Below are 18,257 nucleotides of genomic sequence, written 5' to 3'. Positions count from 1 at the left end.
GGTTATTGTTCGAATGCTATAATTAAATTACATTACACTATTACCTTGTATGCTTTATTTTACTTTACATTATATCATTTTATATTAGCGAGGATGACAAGCTGAAATGGAGCTTGTGAACTGACTTTCTATGATCCTTGAATTTGAGAAAGAATGAAAAGAGCAGCCCACTTGTGTGAGTTAGGTGAGCAGATGGACTTAGTTTCTGCCACCTGCGTCTAGGCTTCAGGACATCCCCCCCAGAGGGCGCCAGCTGTGGGCGCGGTCCAGGCTCGGCAGACGAGAGAGAAGAGTAGGAAAGAGGCTGTCCGAGTGCTGACCTGCCTGGCGATACATATTCCCTTAAGTTTCTCCCAGCTGCATATTCAGACACCAAGCACGTCTAGTCTTCAGAAGAGTGGGGTGTGCAATGGGGAGACAGTGCCTGCTGTCCACACTTAGGATGTTACACATTCAGATGACTGGAACATGTGCACATCTTTACTCCAAAGAGAAGGGACCACTTGGGATGACAGTAAAAAAGAATGAAATATGAAATTTTGGGGATCTTAAACTGTACTTCATTCAATTTTAAAGGAATGTTACTTTGAAATAAATGCTGCATGTATTTGATAATGTTGAATTAAATTTGAGATAATATTTAGATCATTAATAGTCAATTTTCTTGCCATCAGAATAGGCCAGTCACTTGAGTTTTGGAACAGGGCTTGCATGGAGGTCAGCATGAGGGCAGGAGGTGATATGGGGAGAGTAAGAGAAAGAAAAAAATAATGGTTTAACATCCAGCACGTTACATAGGATTCCTTCATGCATTTCTGTAATTATATGTGTAGGTATATGTAAACATATAAATTTATAGTTACACTGAAACTTTTTTTTTTTAATTTTGGGATAAGATCCTGAAAAGGAACAACCGTAAAAAAAATCCTTCAAATTAGGGGTTTTATTCCTTTAGAAAGAGTGTGAACCTGCACACACCCACCTTCTAATCTATAAAGTGTTTTTTCTTAATTGACAAGCATTAAAGATGTACTCCCAGGTGACTCCTCCTCAGTTATATTCCAGGTGTCAACCTGCATAAATATTACTATAAAATAATACAATGACTCGATCTCCTAATTTCAGAAGCTAAAGCTAAGAGCCAAATTTAGACTTAGGGTGACAGAACTGGGACAGTAAGTATATTTTCTCATACTAGACATTTACTCTCACATCATGCACTAAATGAACACATTTTATTGTGTTTTGATCTTACTTTATAGAGAACTAATAAGCGTTTTTGTGCTGTAAGTACAAATCCAGAGCGGCCCTCCTCTGGTGAAGGAAGGCGCATGTGCAGCGTGGCCGAGGCCGCAGGAGGAAGGGGACCACTTACTCTCGTAGCGGATGAGGAAGCCCACGCTGGCCCGGCTGCTGTCCGTGGCGAAGAGCAGGCGCAGGGAATTGCCGGTGCTGATGAGGAACTGTGGCGCCTGCGTGCCGTGGTACTCCCCGATCAGTGGGGACGAGCTGGCAGGCCCGTCCCGGACTTCCAGGGTGTCGTAATTGACTTCGGTCTGAAATCTGTGCATATTTGCACCGAGTCAGAAGGAAATGCCAAGCCACGTTAGCTGACAGACATCTCCATAGTATCGTCATTCATTACTTACAAACCCACGTGCATAATGTAAATAAAAGATTTACAAGCCTGTGTATTTTTGAAAACTTGGGCACATATAATATATAAGGGTAGCACTTTTCCTAGAAAAAATGGTGCAACCTAGATCCCTCCTTTTTACTGAATATTCTGTCCTGTAATATCACAAAGACAAAAAGGGGCAGTGTTTCAGCTGGAAAACAAAAATACACTGAACCAGATTAATTTTCAGAGAGAGAAAAAAGGAAGGATGGATTAAGTAGGAAAAAAAAAAAGCCTATTAGTGAAAAACCAATTGTTATGTATTTTCAAACTATGTTTCATGATCCCCCATTTCACATGATTATGGATATCTTAAGATGGGCATACTTAAAGGAAGAGATACATGGTAATACTTAAAATATCTTTCAGGGAAAAAAAATCCTGTGCTTTTTAGAGTTGCATTAACTCTTACTGGACAGGAGAGCCTTTAGCACACTGCTGCTCCAGAAACTAAATGCTACCTTAATGATTTGAATAGTTTCCAAGAACTGCTTAACTTTTCTTCCAAGAAGGATGTTAGGCTTCCAGAGAATGTGGCCCAGTCTTACAGTTATATACAGTTGCAGCCACTTGGGTCCCGTTTGATGCAATGAAGGTACCATTCCAGGTGCTGAGATAATGTTCTAAACGGGCCCGTCTCATCCTCAAAGAGCTAACCTGGTTTCCAAGTGTCTGGCTGCGCTCTCAGGGTGCAGCTTATGCGCTGTGAGCCTCTGGTTCTCTCCGTGACTTTCAGACAAGAATCCCACGGAAGCCAGTGTCATTCTCCTATCCCCCACACTTCACATTGAACATTGCTGATGGTGAGGACAAGGGGAGAGCCAGCTGTCTGAGCTTCATGGCACAAAAGAGCAAAGATGTAGAAACCCCAGGTCTCCGTCCTGTTTATCACTAAGTCACACACACTTGTCTTGGTCCAATGTGCAGGAATGACATATTCCTGCAACTACCTTAGGACGGGGTGACACCTGCAATCTCCCTTAGGGGAGGTCAGATGACTGCTGTGTCATGTGGCACATGTCAGGGCTACAGGCTGGGCATCTGAGGTCAGATCCCGCAGCTTTGTCTCTAAATTTCTGTTATCTGAGTTCAAATTCAAGAGTCAGGACAAACACGAAGTAACCTCATGTGAAACACCTGGTCTAAAGCTCTCACGCCTTCCGCAGCGACAGCTAGGGCTGACGGAGCACATGCCTCTACGGCTGGGGGACTGCCAGGACGAGCTCAGAGGGGAGGAGCGGAATGCTGCCCCTTAGTGACCGTACACACTGCATAGCAAGGGGATGAGGGCAACTTTAGACTCTGTGTGCAAATGCGTCCTCTATTAGGGTGTCAGCCCACAGCTCAAGATGTAACCTTGCCCTGTGCAATTAATCTTTAAAGAATTTTGTAAAAATCATGAATGCCTGAAAATATCAGAAATATTGGTATTTATGAAAGGAATTTAGCAAAAGACCACAGTTCAATAATATTGAAAAGACAAGGTTGAGAAAAATGATGAGTTTCTTTGTGTGGGCAACTGAAAAACAGAGTGCAAATAAATTGTTGCACACCAGAATATAAAACCACCATTTTCACTGAACGATTTAAGTTGGATGTGCTCCTGGGAATCAAGATGTGCTTCTGCTTTTTCTCCTCAAAAGCAGAGAGTATAAAAACTAATACTAAAACAAACATAATTTACTGAATGTTATAAAGTTATTTTTTTCCCAATGATTAAGAATATATGCAAGGATCTATTCTCCAACAAAATGGATCTATAAATCAAATATTTTCATTTCTTCTGAGAAATTATCCTACTGGAAACTATTATCCCATCAGAGATAAAGTAATAATATGAATAATAATTTCAAAAACAAAAAATTAGTAAAAGATAATGCAACTCCTGCTAAAACCTTTCCTTTATGTATATATCATTAATTAGTAGGAAATGAGTAGAAAACAAAAAGAAAATAATGGAAGTATGTTCATCTGCCTTGAAACATTATACTATTCTGAATATTAAGCCCAGAATGCTTCTATTCAAGGTCATTGTTAGAGAAAGGCTAATGCTGCTCAGACATTAAGCTTGAGACACTAGACCAAGACGTTTTGTTAGATGGCAAAGCATAGGGTCCGTTTGAAAACATTTCTGGATTTTCATCATATTGATTTTACTGCTGAGACAAGTGGGAAAGCATTTTATCTTGGAAAATTCAAATAGCAAGATATTTTTTTAGATTATCAAAAAGCTAGGCCAGGCAACATTGTAGTGACAGAACCACTCTTAGGTAATTACAGGTAATTAACCTGTCGCACACAAACGCTGCCAGCTCTGAGCCTGCAGCTGCCCTCCAGTGACCGCGAGCCACCGCCAGGAGAGAGGCGCCTTCCACCTGCGCTGTTCGAAGGCTCCGGATGGATCAGTGGGGCTTACGTTTGCAGTCAAACCCACCCACAGGCCCCAAATCCAGAGCCGGACTCAGGGCCAGCGCTGCGAGTGCTGGGAAACACCGCCCAGCAGCGCCGCATCCCCAAGCAAGCCTGTGGCGGGGACTCCCTGTGGGCTGAGAGAGCACAATGTGGGACCTCACCCAGCGAGCGCCTGTTTCCTTTTAAGCAGATTCCTCTGGGGGAACCCACTAAACAATGTCATATTTCTCAGTCATAAGATCCATTTAAATAAATAGGTTGGGCATGCATGGGTTGTTAGGTCCAAATTAAGGAAGAAAATGCTTTTTTCTTACCTGTCAAAAGTTATTTTGATGGAGTGCCCTGGTTTTGCTTCAATGATCCATTCACAATTCAGAGAATCTTTATAATATCCTGGCCATCCGGGAGGCAAAATGACACCACTGGACGCTGTGAGACGCCCACCACACGGGGCTGAAAGATGAGGCAGGAGGTTAGGGAGGCAAACTGGGTATACGGACGTATGCAGCACCCCCACGACAGCACACGTGTGCTCCGTGGCCGTGGGCTCCATGATGCCAAGTCGGCCAGCAAAACTGACTCCCAAGTAAACTAAGTTTATCAGAAGCAGAGCACATATATTCCACATCTGGACATCTATCATCAATTCACAGCAAAGTTCTTTTCATCTAAAAAGGGCACAGTCTACGCAGGCGCTCTGTGCCAGACAGCTCCCTGGATGACCCGCCCTCAGTCGTCCCAACACTTGCATGGGCTGCACACCATGGATGTCCACTCTGCATGAACCTGGGATCCAACAAACAGATGTTGATGGGTAACCTCAAAGTGGGCATGTTCTGAGGTCTGTGGGTGGGTATGCATATGCAGGTATACACTCTACTTCAACAGGATCTGTGTGTATGTGTTTATTCACTTTAGTTTGTGTTCATTTTATCAAAATAATTTGCCACATATATCACAGTAAACTGTGGGTGAATGTTAGAAGACCAAATTTTTAAAAATTGATAAAGAATTAGTTGGTATCAGTTCTTGAAGTGCTGTATGACCAACACTGATCTATGATTACAATGAAGACAGTTTGTCACTGTTTGCAGATGACATGATATTATACACAGAAAACCCTAAAGATTCAACCAAAAAACAAATTAGAACTAAAACTGAGTTCAGCAAAGTTGCAGGATACAAAATTAATACACAGAAATTGTCACATGCCTATATACGAACAACAAATGATCAGAAGTACAAATCAGGAAACAACTCCATTTACAATTGCATCAAAAAGAATAAAATACCTAGGAATAAACCTAACCAAGGAGATGAAATACCTATACCCTGAAAACTACAAGACACTCATTCATGGGAGAAATTACAGAAGACACCAATAAATACAAATATATCCTGTGCTCATGGATAGGAAGAATTAATATTGTCAAAATGGCATCCTGCCTAAAGCAATCTACAGATTTAGTATAATCACTATCAAAATACCAACAGCATTCTTCAATGAACTAGAGCAAATAGTTCTAAAATTCATATGGATTATGCTCCCTGACTTTAAGCTCTACTACAAAGCCACAGTAATCAAAACAATTTGGTACTGGCACAAGAACAGACCCATAGATCAACGGAACAGAATAGAGAGCCTAGATATAAACCCACACATATCTGGGATATTAATATATGATAAAGGAGCCATGCATATACAGTGGGGAAATGACAGCCTCTTTAACAATTGGTGTTGGCAAAACTGGACAGCTACATGTAAGATAATGAAACTGGATTGCTGTCTAACTGGATTATTGTCCATACACAAAAGTAAACTTGAAATGGATCAAAGACCTGAATGTAAGTCATGAAACCATAAAACTCTTAGAAGAAAACATAGGCAAAAATCTGCTGAATATAAACATAAGCAACTTCTTTCTGAATGCATCTTGTCAGGTAAGGGAAACAACAGCAAAAATAAACAAATGGGACTACATCATGCTAAAAAGTTTCTGTACAGCAAAAGACACCATCAGCAGAACAAAAAGGCATCCTATAGTATGGGAGAATATATTTGTAAATAACTTATCTGCTAAGGGGTTAACACCCAAAATATATAAAGAATTCACATGCCTCAACAACCAAAAAGCAAATAACCTGATTAAAAAATGGGCAGAGGATCTGAACAGACACTTGTCCAAAGAAGAAATTCAGATGGCCAACAGGCACATGAAAAGATGTTCCACATTGCTAATTATCAGGGAAATGCAAATTAAAACCACAATGAGATAACACCTCATACCAGTCAGGATGGCCAATATCCAAAAGACAAGAAATAACAAATGCTGGCAAGGATGTGGAGAAAGGGGAACCCTCCTACACTGTCGGTGGGAATGTAAATTGGTGCACCTGTTGTGGAAGGCATTATAGAGGTTCCTCAAAAAACTAAAAATAGAAATACCATTTGACCCAGTAATTCCACTCCTAGGAATTTACCCAAAGAAAACAAGATCCCTAATTCAAAAAGGCATATGCACCCCTCTGTTTATCGTAGCACTATTTACAATAGCCAAGATATGGAAGCAACCTAAGTGTTCATCAGTAGATGAATAGATAAAGAAGATGGGTACATATATACAATGGAATATTACTGAGCCATAAAAATAAAAGAAATCTTACTATTTGCAACAACATGGATGGAGCTACAGGGTATTATGTTCAGTGAAATAAGCCAGGCAGAGAAAGACAAATAACCAAATGATTTCTGTTATTTGTGGAGTATAAAAACAAAGCAAAACTGCAGGAACAAAATAGCAGTTGATTCACAGAAACCAAGAAGGGACTAGTGGTTACCAAAGGGCACTGGTAGGACATGGTGAGAGGGGAGGGAGAAGGGGATAAAGGGGCACAATAATACACAATCACAATATAGGTTGGTCACAGAGATGGTAGTACAGCACAGAGAATACAATTAATGACTCTATAACATCTTACTATGTTGATGGACAGTGACCATACTACAGTGGATGACGACTTGACAATATGGGTAAATGTTGAACCACAGTGTTGTATATTTGAAACTAACATAAGATGGTATATCAATAATGCTTTAATAAAAAAAATTTTTTTAAATCTATTTACCTGAGGAAAAAAAAGAAGGGCATGAAGGTCAGGCATGTGCCTGGTGCTCAGGAAAGGTGAGTATACATTTCTGTATAGTCTGCAGGAATTGTTAAATTGTAACATGTTCCTGCCAATCCACATTTTTTTCCTGATTTATTTTTTCTCACTTATTTGTCATATCTGTCATCATATTTGTGAATCTATAGATATCAAACTTAGGGAAATCTTCCTAGTTAAAAAAAAATCCTTTTTGGAAAAATATTCCTTATGTAGAAAAATTGCAATATACCTTAAAATGCTGCAAAAAATTAAAAATTGTACCCAGGTTTTGAGACTAGAAAAATAAAACCTAATAGGGAAATCTATGGAAATAGCCATAGTAAAAAATTATGAAAACCAAGACTGCATTGACTGCAATGTCACAAATACATTTGAAGTAGTGTTTTGAAATTTTGCTAATATTAGAACATCTTTGCAATATTATATTTTGTAAAGCAGGATACAAAATTGTACATAATGTATAATCTAAATTCAAAGAATTCAAAGAAAAACATTCAAAGAAAAGAGATGGAAATTCAAAAATGTTAATGGTTGGCAGCATTGGTGATTCCTGTGTAGATGTTTTTCCTGATAAGGGTTTCATTTCTAGATAAACTGCAGTGAGTATTATGTTTACACTTACAAAATAAGAAATTAGAGCCACTTTTATGAACTGAGTTCTAGAAGAAAACTTTTCTTTACTTTATGTGATCATCAATTTAAAAAAAACCTGTTTTTACTAATTATTACCAGTATTTTTATTTTTGTTAAGTCTTTAAACTCATACTGTAATTTTACAGTCATACAGATCAGTATTATAAAGAATTTAATTCCTGTGTTTTGAGTAAATTCATTTTATGATATAGCATAAGTCAAATTAAACATACTGATTTTGCTGATTCCACGTTTATCCAAAGATACTATAAAAGACATACAGCAAATAGTTTTTTTAAAAGTATGACTGAGACATTTTTAAATGTCCGTGATGAATTATTTCATATAAGCCTCAATTCCCACATATTTAGAAAATGTTTCAATTTTTGGAAGCTCTTTTTAAATTCTAAGTTGTCATATTTCTTGAAATGTGCCTGAATTGTCACACATTACTATTCTTTTATTAGTATCTCACCTTTTCCACACCACTTTATAATTTACAGTGCACTTCAGAACTTGCATTACTTTATCCTGATGAAATAGACGTTTTAGTCTTCGTATAGTAGATCAGCGGAATTACATACCAGCACATTAAATGGTGGCTTCAACCTGGATTAGGCTCTGCTATGGTTTTCGTAGCTATGGTTAAGACAGGGTTCTCTCACATGGCCTACATTTCCAGGGCCCACCCCACAGCTCCATCAGGCGGCTGTGGCCCGTGGACAAAGGTCCAGTCCTGGTGGTGAAAGGCTCTGGGCCAGCTGAGTACATCCCTTCCCTGTTCACCTTATTGGCCAGAACCCACCACAAGGTTTCACCAAACCACAGGGGACAAGGGATAGAAGTCCTGACTGGTGGAGACACAGAGCATCTCAGACCAGCCCCAGTGGTGTTCACAGTCGTACAGGGGAGGAAAGGCACATATGTGAGAAGGCCTTTAGGATGCACATTTTCCCATGATTTGCTGACTATCTGCACTGAAATTACTCAGTATTGTATTCTTAAAATAAGCCTGTCTCGATGTCACTCTAATGTAATCATCTGGCTGGGACGTGTTCCATTAAAATCCTGGCTGTGCAGACACCCTGGTGCACCTTCCCACTGTCTGCTATGGTTTCCCAGTCTCTGGACCTGAAAGACAAGTTAATTGTGCACCTGTGTGGTATACCTCTGTCTTTGTCAGTGTTCAGCATTTCAATGCTCAATCTGTAATCTTTTCTTGAATCTCTTTCCATGGTACTTTGTATATGTACATTTTGCACTTTTTAGGTGGGTCATTTTAGGTGACCATATTTTACTAAGAAATCACTGATTTCCTTTCAACTTTAAAATTCATTGCCAAAGCATTGGTGAAGTATTCTTGTACAGTTCTTTTCCTCCAAAATCACTTGTGCTTTTACTGTCACTGAGACGTGCAGGAGAGTACAGGCAGGCTAGAGGCGGAGCACACCCACAGAGAGAGGTCTTCTGTCTGAGGGCCATGCAGTATGTCCACGTGCTGCCATCCAGCGAATACTGCCAGAATCAGTAAACACATTTTCCAAAAAAATTGCTTTATTGTAAGCTTTAACTCTGTATGCAATGTTATTATTGGTAATAATAACTTATTATTTTGTTAAATTAATTTTTGTAGCATGACTATTTCTATTTTATGTGGCTAAATACCTATAATTTCCTTTACTCCTTAGCAAAATCACAGAGGGTTTGTCTGTTTTATTGATATTAACAACGGACTCACTCTTGTATTGCATAATAGTTTCTAACATTTGATTTTGCTTAATATAATATTGTTTTGTTTTTTTCTAAATTGTAAACATTAGTAATAAGTTCCTTTGCTTCTGGTCGTCTTGCTCAACATGAGAGGCGTTTGCTGTGCAGCACAAGCTTTGCTATTTCACGTTATTTTGAGTAGAACAGGTTTCCCTTCACAAGGCTCCCAGACAGCACATGATACAGGTTTCAGTTCCTCTTTAATATAGTCCCTGAGGGCAGGCTTGTGAATTTCTAGATATTTGCCTGTGGCTCTACTATTTTATAACTTACACTTTAATTGGAATACAATCTATGCATTTGGCCTAGAATTATTTTAATTTGTTAATATTCATCTTATGACCAATTACATAAGTGATTATAAAAGTAACCCTTGGGAAAAACAATAAGCATGTGTTTTCTCTAAGGAATGTGAGGTTCCTTAGGTGTTTCTTGAGTAAAATTGGTGGCTTGGATCACTCAATCCTTGACTGGCATTTGGCTCTTTCCACCTAGATCCATTTTTTTCTGAAACTAGGATTTCAGTTTCTTCAGCAGGGGCATTGACTGACATATCAAGTTATATTATCAGAGAATCTACACACACGCTCTCAGGTTCTCCTTTGCTCAGTACCTGGGTTTCTCATACAAACACATTTTAAAAATCTCTTGCTGTTAACTAGTCTTTTGTGTTAGGTTTTTTTTTGTTTTTTTTTTTTGATAACAAGCCATAGCTGGGTTTTGCACTGAACTGCATCTGAAGGTCTCTTCCCAATAATGAGAATTCTCCACTCACATTTAATGTGATATTTTTCCTTTTTGTTTGACTTTATATGAACCATCACTGGTAACTTACTAGTGCCCCCTTCCCTCCCTGCCTGTGCAGAGGAACACACTTGCCCCACCCCTTACCAGGCACCTGCACACAGCCCGTTACAGGTGAGCCATGTGTGACAGTGAGACCCGTGGCCAAAGGGGCAGAGGCTGGAGGCTGTCTGTCTGACGCTTCTTCGTGGATCACTCATGCTTCCAAGCCAATAGTGATGTGCGTGGCTGGAGCAGCGTGAGCACGTTCCATTGTGCACCACAATTATCATTTTCTTGAGCACCGAAGGAGTGTATGTTTACTTATTTATGAAGGATAATGACCTATCTGTTAATCAGTACTACATTTGACAAATGTAAACTATTAAAACCATACATTTATCATTTATAATATGGATAAAAATAAAAATCCTACTATTGTTTTCTTGCCCTTCCATTTATCAAATTCTGGCCCCCATGTGGTGCTCACTGGCCACCAGATTGTTTCAACAATTTGTAGAAGTGTAGAAATGAAAACATCTTTCTGTAATTTTAGCAGAGTCAGCCAATACTGACTTAAAATAATGACACGTGGCTTAGAAGCAGGGCTGAGGGCAGGCTGGGCAGTAAGGCGTGACCTCGGTGCACCACACTGCTGGCCCACTAGCCAGGGCCTCCCCTGCACATTCGTTCTGGGTCTGCTTAGGCTGCCTGCCTGGTGACCTTAGGCCTGTCATTCCAGGGGGAACAGTAACCCTCAACTCCGGATGTTATATGACATGTACTGCTTTTCTATTTACTTATTATAAAAGAAATACCCAGTGACCAAAGGCAACTGAGAAAATAAAAGTAAATGAAGAGTGGAAACTTCTCTCATAACTGCAATGAACATTTTGGTGTGTACCCTTCTTTTCAGTTTTTAGTTTTTTATTGCTGTTATCATGAGATATTGATGTATTTAATTTTTCCAAAATGGCTGGTACAACACACGTGCTTATATCATCAGTCTTCCACATGGTGACATCTAATGAGCATCTTTGCTAATGACACATGTGATCCTGGTGTGCAGATGTGTCATGATTTATCTCACCAATGCTCTGTTGTTTGAAACTTACAAGTTTCCCACTTCTGCTATTATATTTAATACTGCAAAGAACATTCTTGAAAAAACATCTGTTCATAGATGTTCTTCATAGATTTTGCTTGAATATGTCCTCCTAATATTGATCAAAAAATACACTTTATGACTCAAAAAGTAAGAAAAAATTTATATATCCTCAGTAGCATGGCCAGAAAAATGCCAGTTATTCCACAATCTTACCCATATTTTATCTTACCAATGTATTAAAAATTTCACCCATCTTTTAGACAAAAATTTTACCTTTGTTTTAAAATTTGCATTTCTTGACAATTTGAAAAGGCTAAAAGCATCGTATGATTTCAACTGGGCAACATTCTGGAAAAGGCAAAACTATGGAAAGAGTAGAAAGATCAGTGGTTGCGGAGGACACGGGGAGGAGGGATGAACAGTGGGGCCCAGAGGGCTTCAGGGCAGTGAGCTGCTGTGTATGACGCTGATGGGGGACACACGTCACTACACATCTGTGTGGACCCACAGGACGTGCAGCACCGAGGGACCCTGACACAGGCAGCGGGCTCTGCTGAGGTCGACGTGTCTTTGTAGGTTCATCACTGCAACAAGCGCACCACCTGGTCTGGGTGCCAATAATAGGGCAGGCTGTGTATTTTGGGGACAGGGTGTATGTGGGAAAATCTGTATCTTCCAACAATTTTAATGTCAATCTGAGACTGCTCTAAAAAATGTCTACTTCCTTTAAAAAAATCTGTATTGCTTTGGTATTTACTGGAGATAACTTTTATTAAAAAGGTTTTCTTAGCTCATTATGCACAGACCATTCTCATAGGGAGGATATGAATGTGTGAAATATTCCAGGTTAATATTTTTCACCTGATAAACATGAGAGCTAATACCCTCCTTAATATATCTTACCCCTCTGCTTTTCTTACCTAGGCAACCAAAGTGGAAATGTTATGAAGAAAATCTGTGAGACAGTGTTTATACAAGCTACATTCAGGGTGACAGATGAGTTAACTAGAACCATGTTGTTGTTCTGGGTTGACTTATGTGCCCCAGAATTCATATTTTGGATTGTTGACCTCAGCATCTCACAGTGTGGCTTTACCTGGAAACAGCGTCACTGCGTGTGTAATTATCTCAGACGAGGTCATCAGAGCAGCTCTGGTCCACGACGACAGGTGTCCTCAGGAAGAGGGGACATTTGGGCACAGAGCCATCCTCACGTTGGGTAATAAGAGTGAGAGTGAGGCCTGAACAGGAGCACCCTCTCTCCCTCTGGGGAACCAGCCTGGGAGACACCCAATGCCTGAGGGCTAAGTCCCTGCAGCTCTAGGAAACCAATACGGCTGCTTGTTGTTCAAGTCGGATTCACCATTTCAAAGGACAGTAAGCGGCAGGTGAGGGCGGACCAACCTTCGCAGCGGGGGACGGTGGAGCTCCACACGACGTTCCCGTCCTGCAGGATGCACGTGATAGCCTCTGACCCCTGGGTTTTGACAAAGCCATCATCACAGTGGAAAGAGACTGAACTCCCAAGAAGAAACCTGTCACCAAAACGCCGCCCATTTATGGGAATGCCAGGGTCGTGGCACTCATTCTGACCAAACGCTGAAAAGGAAAGAAGAAAGGAGTAATTAGAATAAAAATACTCAAATATTAATTATGTGTATTAAAAATGAAGTTAGCAGAACCTGCTTATAAAGCCATTTACTGTCCTAAATTCCAGTTATATATTCATATAAATAGATAAACAAACAAGATATTGGTCCCCAGTGAGACAGAGCCAGCAAAAGAGGACAGGTGGATACACAGATACAACCAAACAGCTTTCGGCACTTTTCATGACACTGAGAAAAACAAAGAGGCACACTGGTGGGGGGACAAGGTTTCGGGTCAGGCACATCCAGCTCAGAACCCTGGCTCCAGTGCTCCCTGTCGGCCCTTGGGCAGAACACGCTGGTGATGTGAGCAGAGCTGTCTTTATTTCATATATCCCAGAGTTACTATAATGTTAAATGAAATAATTATTGGCAACTCCTAAGCACAGTGCCTGAGAGAAGAGGCAGTCAGTAAATTTTAACTTGTAACTCACAATTAACATCACTACCTTACTTTATTACTTCAACAATGCATTTAAGTGCATGTTCTTAAATATAATCTGTTTTGCAAACAAGGAACTTGAGGCACAAAAAAGTTAGCTGTCTCATCCCGATTCACTGATTCCTGACACCAAATGCCTTGATCCTTCTCACTACACTGTTGTGTGGCACTGAGGATGCCTGAGGGGATGGAAGGAAGGGGGAAGAAAGGAAGGAGGGAGGGAGGGGAACCAGAGAGAGAGAAAAACACGTGAGATCCAGTCTTCACTGCAGGGCGACTGCGACAGAAACCTGAACAGAGTCATGTATGCTCTAGGTTACAGCAGGATCACGACGTTCCATTTTGCTACTCTCATTCTGTTGATCAAGGCTATCAAACCTCACAAGTACCAGCCCTGACAGTCCCCTGCCCACACGTGTATGTAGGGGTGGGGTGGTCCCGGGGCGGGCGCGCTTACTGCTGTAGGTGATGTTGAAGCCTCGGCCAGTAGTGGAGTGATCCGACTGAAATTCCAGGCGAACCACGTGCCCGCTGCTGGCCAGCTGGGAGGGCACCTCATGGCCAGAGAAGGTGCCCAGGACAATTAGATCAGAAGCCCCATCATCTTTGACTGCAAGGAAGTCAAACTGAGGCTCCACGTCAAAATCGTTGAAGATGAGGTGAATTCTGCTGCCCGGCTCGGAGATGATCAGCCACACACAGTTCATGTTGTTCCCATATTCCTCCGGATAATTGGGGGAAAGGATGATTCCTGATGACGCAGTGAAGTTGAAGAAGCAGGAAACTGGAAACACAAATAGACTTCAGACAGTGCTGAACATTTCTAGAGGCCTGGCTACCTGACAGCAACTGCTAGAATCTGGTGGGTGACCGTACCTGCCAGGAGTGAGGGTTTGAAACTCCTTCTCAACTGGACTAAAACATGATCCTATCAAGTTGGCTGAAACTTGGGGTAAATGTTACAATTTCTAGTTATAACTTTTTCACTTCAAAAGAGCAAATATTAATAAGAGAAGGTATATCTATGTCATAGGAGACATTTCCAGAAAATCTGGTTCTGTTCTACCTTTTATGATCACTTTCATTTCGTGTGTCATGTTTGCTTTTAAAGTGAATCTTTTTCAAGGTTTGTGTTTTTTATTAGTTACAGGGGAACAATGAACAAATAATAACTCAAAAACCCAGCCAGGATCTGGGCGAGTAATATAAAAATCTCTTGGACATTTTACTTTTAAGAATGTGTACCTAAAAATCAGCTATAAATACATGTATACTATGTATGAACATACAGTTACTCTGTACAAGACTGTGTACGTACTCTTCTTTGGAAAGGACACTGGTGGACTTACTGCAGACTGGCTTGCTTCTCACCCATATCACTTCGTGTCCCTTCCCAGCCTTGGCCCCACGCAGTCACAGAGAAGGTCGCGCTTACTCATGTGGCCGTGGAGCCCTGCACCGTGCGAGGCCCCTGGGGCTCGGGGAGTCAAGCGGGTACTCACACACGCAGCTGGGCTTGTTGCCGGACCACTGGTTGTTCTGCTGGCACGTGATGACTCTCTCGCCAACCAGCTCGAAGGCTGCCTGGCACTCGAAAGTGAGCGTGTCCCCGTGGAGAAAGCGGTCGCCAGTCCGCCGCCCGTAGGCAGGGATGCCCGGGTCCCCACAGCCTCCCTTCGCAATCTCTGACAATGTGAAGCAGAGGTGCGTTAGGAACACACAGTGGAACAAGGTAGAAAGTGAGCACATGCTGTATTTTTGCACAGCTGAGCATTGTTTTCAAAAGGATCCTCAATCCAACTAAAGTCTAAATACAAAGGCAGAAAAAAGCGGGACTTAAACTTGAGTGGAAGGTATAGGGGTCATCGTCTCTGAGGGACACTGAAGGTCCCATGGAGAACTGACACCTTCGCTTCTGGCCGTTGGGAATGTGTGCACAGTGTCTACAGGGGACTCGGATGTTTCTATTGTGTTTTTCTTTGAGGATGGCCTTTAAGAGTACTAAATACTTCATTTCCAAATTTTCATATTAATTTTTCTGAATTTTATGAAGCATGAATTTTTGAATATTTTAATTGGTCAAAAACATTTCTACTACACTGATATATATTTACCATTTACCTTTAATACTCTGTATTTCTATTCCATATTGTATACTATGCCTGTAAGTGTTTATATATTAGTAACTGGATTTGTGATTTCTCATTTTAATGGACCTGAGCATTTATATTCTATGTTTTTTACTGGCACATCAGCATCAGTTGATTTTGTGAATCAAAACAGTGAGGCTGACAGCTGAGTCCGGAGGGGCAGCCCCCCTCCCTCCGGCTCACAGTGGGTGTTTTCCAAATGCCCTGCGCCTTCCAGTGCAGCTTCTGCCACTCTGTCGAGACCCCCATCCCAGCCGGGGGCGGGTGAGCCCCCAGGCCTCTCACGCTGTCCGACTCTGCCTCCCTTCACTCTAGCCTCCATCTAAGATGCCACTTCTCTCCCTTGTATGTTCTCCCTCCTTGCTGAATGCTCTTCAAATTCCCATAGTCCAGATTATTACTGTTTTTGTTCTGCTCGCTAATCTAGGACTTACAAGTTTGTAGAGGTTTTAGAAGGAATCCGAAATTAATCCAGTCTGTACTGCTTTCAGTTGTGAATCTGTCTTTCTACCCCACTGTGCTGTAAGATTTTCCAGAATGATGACTAAGCTATATATTTCTCTGTACTTCTTGGTACTAAAAACAGTGGCTAGAGTAAAACAATCCTTAGTATTATTTTGTAATTTAAAGGAACTACCAAGTTTAGATACCTACTTTTTAGCCATGACAGAGGCTGCTGACTCCCCCCGCACCCACAAAGCAAGAATTACTAGCCATCGTCTAATTTGTAAATCTATAGCACATGTTTTTGGGCACCAACAACCATTCTAGCCATAAGGTTGAAAAAAACAAGCAAATACACCAAGTCCCTGATCCGGCGGAGCCTGGAGTTTAGGGAAGTCAGCAAAAGTAAACAGATAATAAAAACATGCCAGTGACAAGCCTGAAGAAAGAGAGAGCAGGGTGAGTGGAAAGAAAGAGGTGGGAGGTGCTGCTCCGGGTGGGCAGCCGGGAAGGTCTCTGGGGTCAGGCTCGCAGCAGGGGTGCGTGTGTGGGCGGAGAGCACTCTGGGAGCGGTGGGCAGGAGCTGACCTGCAGGCCCAGCGGTCAAGGACCAGGACAGTGAGTCCTTCAGCATGTGTCATCATACATGTGTTCTAACAGCTATAAAAGCAGACTGCGCAACATCATGCCGTAATAACGGCCGGAGGAAGACCCCTAACGCCACCACAGAATGAAGCTTGACTTTGTTATTGGCACTAGTGCTTTCAGCTTCTTTGCGGCCAAGAACGCCAATCCTAAATTACACGGAGATGTTGACTTCCATCGGCCCATCTATGAATGCTTGGTGGGACCATGTTTTAGAGGAAAGAGAGTCAGAGTGAGACCCTGGTTCCAGTCGCAGGTCTCTAGCTAATATCCACGGAAGCCTGGGTTTATCATCCTCTTTGATCCTCTTCCAAAATGATCTGTGCAGCCGTCTTATGTGCCCAGGTACTAGGAACAAGAATAATTGTGTTCAAGAAGCCTCTAGGTTGGCAGTTTGAATACACTGACGGACAGTCACAGCGCTCTTGGTGAGGCATCTGTCATGGGGGAGACATGCTGAAGTGGATGCTAAGCGTCGAATGTCCTTAAAATAAAATGAACAGCCAGAGGGAAGCTGTACTCTCAGCTCTTACAGATTTTGTGTCCACAGTGCTTATCCTGCAGGTCAGGTGAAAGAAATGCCCCCACAGCAGCTGGCCTGGGTCCAGAGCCTCGCAGTCAGGGCAGCGCCCAGCGGAGAGGCTGGGCTCAAAGCAAGCCAAGGCCAGCAGCTGCTGCCTCCCTAGGGGTCAGTGGGACCTTCTGCTCAGGACTCAGTCTACTTATCTACTACTTTTCAGTGATAATTTCCGTCCTAGCCAGCACTCAGCATTGCTGGCCTCCTGATTTCTGCACGAAACAAGAGAGGAAAGGAAAATGCCCTTCAAATTTAGAACCTCAGTTAAGGCTGGTCCTTACATCATTCAGCCACATAATACCATAACAGAATGTAATACCTGAAAATTTTTAAGATGACTTGGTATTATTTTCCCATTAATCAGAAGCTTTGAGATTGACAGATTAATTATTGCCATTTAAAAGAATGCAGCATTGGCAATTCCCACGTAGTTAACAGACGCCGATTTGGCTGTGGGCTCTGCCCTCTGACTGCCCAAACCAGGGGCTCCAGACCTCACCTACACATCAGAACTCTGAGAGATTCTAGGCTCGAAACTTCTTAGGGTTTCCCAACACACCCTTCAGGGCCCTGTGAAAATAATGCTTAGTTGAGGTGGAAGAACCAGCACCGAACTCAGCACGTGAGGCATTCCCAGGCTGGGGGAGAGGGGGCGAGAGGCTATGGTGCTCACCGTGAGGACCCCACCCAGCTGCAGTGCCCACCCAGTGAGGTTGCTTTTGATGAACCACAAGGGCTTGAACAACAAACATCAAGAATTTACCCCTATTCCCTCCCAACTAGCTCATTTTCTGCTAG

General features: G+C 41.8%; 1 protein-coding gene across 4 annotated transcripts in view; it reads right to left on the bottom strand.

The window, feature by feature from the left end:
- The window catches only part of CSMD1 (CUB and Sushi multiple domains 1), a 1,487,013-nt gene that overhangs the window by 252,635 nt on the left and 1,216,121 nt on the right, over positions 1-18,257 (bottom strand). For all 4 annotated transcript variants that reach the window (XM_073219228.1, XM_073219229.1, XM_073219231.1 and 1 more), the window contains exons 13-17: positions 15,146-15,328; positions 14,101-14,427; positions 12,957-13,151; positions 4,405-4,543; positions 1,376-1,563 (exon numbers count right to left, since the gene is read on the bottom strand). In XM_073219228.1, coding sequence (XP_073075329.1) covers positions 1,376-1,563; positions 4,405-4,543; positions 12,957-13,151; positions 14,101-14,427; positions 15,146-15,328 — 1,032 coding nt within the window. The remainder of the gene's footprint in view (positions 1-1,375; positions 1,564-4,404; positions 4,544-12,956; positions 13,152-14,100; positions 14,428-15,145; positions 15,329-18,257) is intronic.

Source organism: Manis javanica, chromosome 12 (assembly GCF_040802235.1).
Source record: "Manis javanica isolate MJ-LG chromosome 12, MJ_LKY, whole genome shotgun sequence".
Lineage (NCBI taxonomy): Eukaryota > Metazoa > Chordata > Mammalia > Pholidota > Manidae > Manis > Manis javanica.
This window is presented reverse-complemented; position numbering and strand designations above follow the sequence as displayed.